The sequence below is a fragment of the Saccostrea cucullata genome, unplaced genomic scaffold (assembly GCF_032062105.1).
Source record: "Saccostrea cucullata isolate Sc308-1 unplaced genomic scaffold, CSIRO_AGI_Scuc_v1 ctg7598, whole genome shotgun sequence".
Taxonomy (NCBI): domain Eukaryota; kingdom Metazoa; phylum Mollusca; class Bivalvia; order Ostreida; family Ostreidae; genus Saccostrea; species Saccostrea cuccullata.
The window spans coordinates 5910-13631 of NW_026927348.1; the positions used below are offsets into that span (position 1 = coordinate 5910).

The 7722-nt window shown below is 40.8% G+C and overlaps 1 protein-coding gene across 1 annotated transcript; it reads left to right on the forward strand.

The window, feature by feature from the left end:
• Positions 1–4519: 4519 nt before the first annotated feature.
• LOC134274170 (uncharacterized) lies at positions 4520–7420 on the forward strand. The gene has a single exon (XM_062756428.1). It carries the CDS (start codon positions 4520–4522, stop codon positions 7418–7420), a length of 2901 nt encoding a protein of 966 aa, XP_062612412.1.
• The last annotated feature ends 302 nt before the right edge of the window (positions 7421–7722 follow it).

Genomic DNA, 7722 nt, shown 5'->3' on the forward strand with positions numbered 1-7722 from the left:
TCAGTCAGAATTTGACTCCATAATAAATTGTGTTTACTGACAAGGTCAATGTATCGGCTATAGAACTTAAGAAATGATGACTTCAATCCAAACTGTTGATATTCTTGTTTCATCAACTTGCTTGTCAATAATGTACCTCGTTTTAGAAATTATTCATACGTAGAGCATGCTCTTGCGTATCGAATCAACTGAGATATATATACTCCGTATGCAGATGATGAAGGTATATTGCTGCACAAGTAAGGGAAGTTGACGATAGAAAAGTTTAAGTCATCCGTTTATCATATAGCTTGGTTGCTATATTACCCTTAACGTCTTTTTCAAGTAAAATATCTAAGTATGAAACAGATGTGTCAGACTTTGTGGTAAGGTGTAAGGGGAGTGGCTCTATTGATTATACACATGTATAATGAAAATGCATAAATTCTTCAAAAATCTTTTTCTCTGCTTCTCGGTATTAAACCAATGAACTATGTACAAAAATATTATGAGGAAAGATGCATCTTCCAAAATTGTGAATTTCATGGCCCCTGGGTCAGGGTTTAAACTTTCTGGTGTTAGGGTGGGGCTCTGTTGATTATATTGTGAAAATGCATGAATTCTTTGAATATCTTTTCCTTTGCTCCTGGGTATTATGCCACAGATCTAAGTAAATATATTTATGACGAAGAAAGATGCATCTAGCAAAATGGTCAATTTCGGGCCCCTAGGTCAGGGGTACAGGGGTGAGGTACATAGTCTGAAAACAGATTAATGCTTTGAAATCTGCTCTTTGGTATTAATCAAGCATTTTATGATTAAATTTCCAAAATTTTGAAATATATAGTCCAAGGGTCAGTGGTTCCTTTGGGGTGAGGTGCACAACTACTTATAAAGTAGAAATGCATTTTTTCTTTGTTACTCTGATCTACTCTGGGTATTAAGTAACTAAAGTAAGCATGCTAAGTGTATAATTATGATAAGCAATGGTACCCCTTTCAAAATTGTTAAATTCATGGCCTGTGGCTTAAAACGCGAACCAAATTCAATTGTTAGAAAGTTGTTCTGATACTCAGATGACCTATAAGGCCCATGGGTCTTTTGTTTTCCTCTGCTTTCAATTGGATGATCAAAAAGTCACATTGTAATGTTACCACACCCGATCAATCCGGAAATCTTATGTCCATCTTTATTTACTTTCATTTTTGTTTGTATAACGGCATTTCCGGAAGTCTGCACGAGGTCCGTGCACTCAAATTTATCAACGAAACTTCTTGTTATATAGCGGCAACCATGTAAGTTTTATAATTGAAATTGTCTGAATATTAGATTATTTTGTTTGCAGTTTACTATGCAATCATTTTATTGTGCATGTCATAAGTATTTTTGTTTATGCTGTACTTGCAACTCGCAGTCGATGCTATTTTTAGATTTAAAATCCACAAGCTGTTAGAAAGTCAGTTTAAAGTTAAATTTTACAAAATTTTGTATGATATTTGAGTAGAACAAGTTGATAATGTGTTGCTTAACTATTGATGGTGTATAAGAATTTACAGTAGAATCTCAAATATAAGTTTTAAATGTCAGAATTAATTTGTGTAATGTTTACCTATGAATCTACACCAGTTTCTTGGAATTTTTGATTTATATTACCTGAAGTTGTGATCCTACATGAATTATTTTGTATTTTTATTTTGTGTAGCTTTCACAGAATGTCTCACAAGAGAACCATATATGATGTCTGCTCCAGACCCTTGAATTTGAATAAAATCTGAATTGAACCTTTGAGGCATTTTGTTAACTGAAACAAAACAGTGAAAGATGGCTTCTTCAACTCGGACAACATCTTCCAGATCACGAGCAAGTACGGCTAAGTCGGACCTGTATCTACAACAAAAAATTAAAAAAGAAACCGCAAAAAAGAAAATTGAATATGTCCAGAAGGAAAGCGAACTTGTATGTCAGAGGGCCAAAATAGAAGCTGATGCCCTGATCCAAAAGGCTAAAATAGAGACACAGTTAATGCGAATAAAAGCAGAAGAGGACTCGGAAGTCGCAGAAATTAGTATGAAGATTCTTGAGGAGGAGCTTCAAGATATATGCAATTGTTCTGATAACGGAAGTGAATTTGGTGACTGGATTGCATCACACACGAAGCGTTATGTAGAAAACTCACACATAGAAGCAGATAGACTTTTGACACCAGAACCGGCTATACCTCCAATTAGAACGCCATTCGTTGGAACAAGACCTGAATTTCCGAACACGGTTACACCACCACCTTCCCCAACGACACCTGCTGCCCCACCAGACAGCATACTGAACCCTTGTGCTCGACTCTTTGTTCCTGAGAATTTTGTGTCACAATCGAGTGCGTGTGAGCCGAACAAGCAAAGCGGAATCAACCAGGCTCTTATGGATATGACAAACTTTTGACCAAGAAAAGCTTCATATTGGAAAGAGTTAAACCATTCGTTGGTGACTCGGAGTCTTACCTAGCATGGAAATCTACATTCCAGGAAGTCATGAAGGATTGATGCATCCCCATCTATTGAACTGGACTTAATGATAAAAAATCTTGAAGGAAAACCATATGAGCAAGTGAAGAGCATAAAGAACTCAAATACCGGTGACTCTACTTTGGGAGTACAGAAAGCGTGGGAAAGATTGGATTCGTTTTACGGCAGCCCAGATCGTATTGCGAGAGCTTTGAAGAGAAAGTTAAGTGATGTTTTGGAGAAATTTGACTTCAACAACAGGCCTGACTACTTTTGTCTCTCAGACACACTGAATGAAATAAATGCTGTCAAAGACAATCCCAAGTACAGTAAGACATTGAGTTATTTTGACACATCAGATGGAGTCAAACCGGTGTTACTCAAACTTCCCATACATGTCCAGAACAAGTGGCGTGACAAGGCAATACAATACAAGAAAAACAATGATGTAGTGTATCCACCGTTTTGTGTATTTTGTACCTTCGTCCAAGAAATGGCCTATGTGATGAATGACCCAGGATTTGACTTTGAATTTAAACCGATTCACTTAGCACCGAAGGTAAAATCGAACAAACAATTTCACAGACAGACTGTTACTTCCAACAAAACAGATGTGTTACAAGACGAGAGTCAGGCAAAAGTGCATTGTGCTGTCCACAATTCTGCACACTCCACGAGTGACTGCAATGTTTTCCGCACAAAGAGTATCGGTGAAAAGAGGGACATCTTAAGGAAACATGGTCAGTGTTTTAAGTGTTGTGATGGCAAACATTTGTCTAATGACTGCCGTGTGAAAGTGAAATGTGACACTTGTGGTAGCAGACATCATTGCACTGCCATGCATTTTGACACATCAAACAGACCCGCCCAGAATCATGGCGGGGAGAAACTAGCCAGTGAAAAACCAGCTTTTCATCGTCAGACGGCTGAGACGACCACACACTTAAACGCAGCATGTACAGAAATTTGTGGGGATTTCAGAGGCAAATCATGTGCTAAGATTGTACTGGTCAGCATTCACCATAAGCACAGCGAACACCCACCAGTTAATGTGTACGCCATTCTTGACGAGCAGAGTAACAAGTCACTGGCAAAACCTGAACTTTTTGAAATGTTTGACCCAAACAGTACTTGTGAATCTTACAAACTCTCTACTTGCAGCGGATCATCTTTAGTCAGTGGCAGACGCTCTCATGGCTTTGTGATTAACTCGATGGACAGACAAACTACTTTCAGTTTACCTACCTTAATTGAATGTAGTGCAATACCGAACAATCGTCACGAAATCCCAACTAGTGATGTAGCCATTCATCACCCTCATCTTGCTGAGATATCGAGCTTTATTCCACCTATGGACCATACGGCAAATATATCACTACTGATTGGCAGGGATCTCTTGGGCGCACATTATGTCTTGACCAGATAAGAGGTGATCCCTCTCAACCATATGCTCAACGGCTACCATTAGGCTGGGTTGTCATAGGAGAGACGTGCTTAGATGGAATCCATACACCGAAATCTGTTGATGTTATGAAAACCATGTGCTCGAATTCCGAACAACCATCTCAAGGCATCTGGATACCATGTGACCAAAAGATGCACATTACAGAATGTATTGAAAACCAGTCAGTGTTTAGAAGAACCACAACAGACAATCAACCATCATTGTCAGTTGAGGACCGCTTATTCTTGACTCAGATGGTCAGTGATATGAAAAAGGACTCTTCGGGGCATTGGAGTGCTCCATTACCCTTTAAGAGGACACGACCTACTTTACCAAACAACCGACAACAAGCTTTGGATCGAGCAGTCAGCCTTGACAAGAGTTTGATGAAGAACCCTCTAAAGAAAGCTCATTTTCTTGAATTCATGAGGAACCTTTTTGAAGCCGGTCACATCGAATTGGCACCACAGCTCCCACCAAACACTGAGTGCTGGTACTTACCTTTGTTTGGGGTCTACCACCCCCAGAAGAGAGACAAAATCCGTGGAGTTTTCGACTCTTCTGCAAGTGCGACGGAGTATCACTCAACGATGTCCTAATGCCTGGACCAGATTTAATGAACAATCTTATTGGTGTGTTGCTAAGATTCAGGAGAGAATCTGTAGCAATAGTTGCAGACATCGAACAGATGTTTTACAGTTTCTTAGTGGATATTGAACACAGACGTTACTTGAGATTCATTTGGCACAAAGACAATAACTTTGAAGAACCTTTGGTTGACTACCAAATGAAAGTACACGTTTTTGGTAATAGTCCCTCCCCTGCGGTGGCGACCTATGGATTACGTCGTACGGCCGACGAAGCAGAGGAACAATATGGCTCGGACATGAAGGAATTCGTGCATCGCAATTTCTACGTGGATGATGCTCTTTCCTCTCATTCATCTGCAGAGGACGCAATTGACCTACTTAAGCGCACACAGAAGGCTTTGATGGAACATGGCTGCTTGAGACTACATAAGATAGCATCCAATTCTGGTGAGGTTTTAGCAGCCTTCAGTTCTCAGGATCTGGCAAAGGACCTGAAAGACACAGAACTCTGGGCAGATGACCTACCAACACAGAGAAGTTTAGGCATCTGTTGGAACCTTCAACATGACTACTTCACATTCAAAGTAAACATGGAGGACAAACCATTCACAAGACGTGGCGTCCTTTCCTCCATCAACAGTCTCTTTGATCCACTTGGTTTTGTTGCGCCAGTGACGATTGCTGGAAAGGCTATTCTACGTGAAGCCATGACAAGTGGATTAGACTGGGATGAACCTTTGCCACCTGACTTTCTCCAGAAGTGGACCGTTTGGAAATCATCATTGAAGGACTTAGAACATTTGCAGATTCCACGTACCTTTAGTGAGATGTCTGTTAGTAAAGCAAATTACAAGGAATTACTGATATTCTTGGACGCTTCCACTATGGCCATTGCAGCTGTCGCGTTCCTTAGACAAGTTTCTGACACAGGGAAGGAACAGCTTGGGTTCATCATGGGGAAAGCTAAACTGGCACCTAAGCATGGTCACACTGTGCCGAGACTGGAATTGTGCGCGGCTGTCATGGCAGCTGAACTATATGAACTTATCGCTGCAGAGATTGACACCAACCTTGACTCAGTTAGATTTTTTACAGACAGTAAAGTAGTTTTGGGCTATATAAGAAATGAAACCAAACGTTTTTTCACCTATGTGGCCAATCGTGTTGAAAGAATACGCAAATCAAGTGAACCTAAGGACTGGAATTACATTCCGACAAAAATGAATCCAGCAGACGAAGGCACGCGATCTGTAGCAGCGAAGGAGATGCAAGCCAGCCTCTGGTTGAATGGTCTGAGTAAACTTCTTGATAGCAGTGAAAATGAACATTATGACCTTGACATTGATTGCGATCCAGAGGTCAGATCATGTAAGACAGAATTACAGAGCATTTGTCGTCTAGGCTCCCATCGCTTTGAAAGGTTTTCCGATTGGCTGCGACTGACCAGAGCTATTTGCTTCATACAGAACATGATACGCAAGTGGAAACAGTCAAAATATGATGAAGATGAAGATCAAGAACCGCTTACCTTGAAAGAAGCTGAACTTCTTATCATCCGTGAGATTCAGGATGAGAAATTTCCTGAAGAAATCGAAGCTCTCAAGGCATGCAGAATAGTAAACAAGAGTAGTCCAATTTTCAATCTGGACCCATATTTGGACGAAGATGATTTACTTAGAGTGGGAGGCAGACTTCGTCACTCCAACTTGACCTCTCAAGAGAAGAATCCACTTATTGTTCCGAAAAAGAGCCACATTGCCAATTTGCTTGTGGACAACTTTCACAGAGAAGTGAAACATCAAGGACGCTTATTCACGGAAGGGGCAATAAGAAGCGCAGGGTTTTGGATCGTAGGGTGTCGCCGTCTTGTGAACTCTCATATACAGAAGTGTGTATCATGTAGAAAGCTGCGAGGCAAACAACAACATCCAAAAATGGCTGACCTTTTTGAGGCACATCTTCATCCGGCACCCCCCTTTACACATATTGGAGTGGATGTGTTTGGACCTTGGTCCATTGTTAACAGAAAGACACGAGGAGGTCAAGCTCAAGCTAAGAGATGGGCAGTGATTTTTACCTGTTTGGTCATTCACGCAATCCATATCGAGGTAATTGAGGAATTGAGCACCTCTAGCTTCATCAACGCTTTACGTCGTCTTACAGCCCTTAGAGGTGAAGTGCGCACAATTTGCTCCGATCGTGGTACAAACTTTATTGGACCCACTTCAGAAATGAACGTCAACATGATTGACATTAAAGATGCACCGCTAAAGGATTTCATGGAAAGGAGAGGAATTCAGTGGAAGTGTAACCCCCCACATGCCTCACACATGGGTGGGGCCTGGGAGCGGCTGATAGGCGTCTCGAGGAAGATTTTGGATTCTCTACTGACAGATCCAAAAGTGACAAGACTCTCTCATGAAGTATTAGTGACCTTGATGGCAGAGGTGTGCTCTATCATCAATGCACGCCCTCTGAGTGGGGTCACATATGACCCAGATTTACCCTATCCTTTGTCCCCTGCAACATTACTCACCTTGAAAACAAGACACACAGTGGATTCTTTTGACCTGGAAGAGTTTTCAACAAAGGATTTGATGAAGGATCAGTGGCGCTGTGTACAACAGCTTTCGAATTGTTTCTGGAAACGGTGGAACATGGAGTATCTGTCTTTACTCCAACAGCGGAAGAAATGGCAACAAGACGAAAGAAATCTTCAAGTCGGTGATGTCGTCCTTCTTCGTGACAAGACACTTCATCGCAATGACTGGCCAATGGGAATTGTTGAGAACACTTACCCTAGTGATGATGCGCGTGTCCGTAAAATAGAAGTTCGCATTGGCATGGACAGAAAAATTTTCAAACGCCCAGCGACAGAAGTTGTGCTTCCCGTACAAAACAAACGGTAGTGTGAACGTGTCGTGAGAGAACATTTGATGAAAATGTTTGTGAAGCACAGTGAACTGTATATTTTATTGTGTATTATTGTTATTTTGAATACTGATATTTGGTAGAGTTACCTCATTTTAGTTTGTTTAGTTTAAATATTGGTGATATTATCATATCAGAAGGGGAGTGTAATGTTACCACACCCGATCAATCCGGAAATCTTATGTCCATCTTTACTTTCATTTTTGTTTGTATAACGGCATTTCCGGAAGTCTGCACGAGGTTCGTGCACTCAAATTTATCAACGAAACTTCTTGTTATA

Bases quoted from the DNA above. Each gene is read 5' to 3' on its own strand.
- LOC134274170 (XM_062756428.1), top strand. From the start codon at position 4,520: ATGCCTGGACCAGATTTAATGAACAATCTTATTGGTGTGTTGCTAAGA.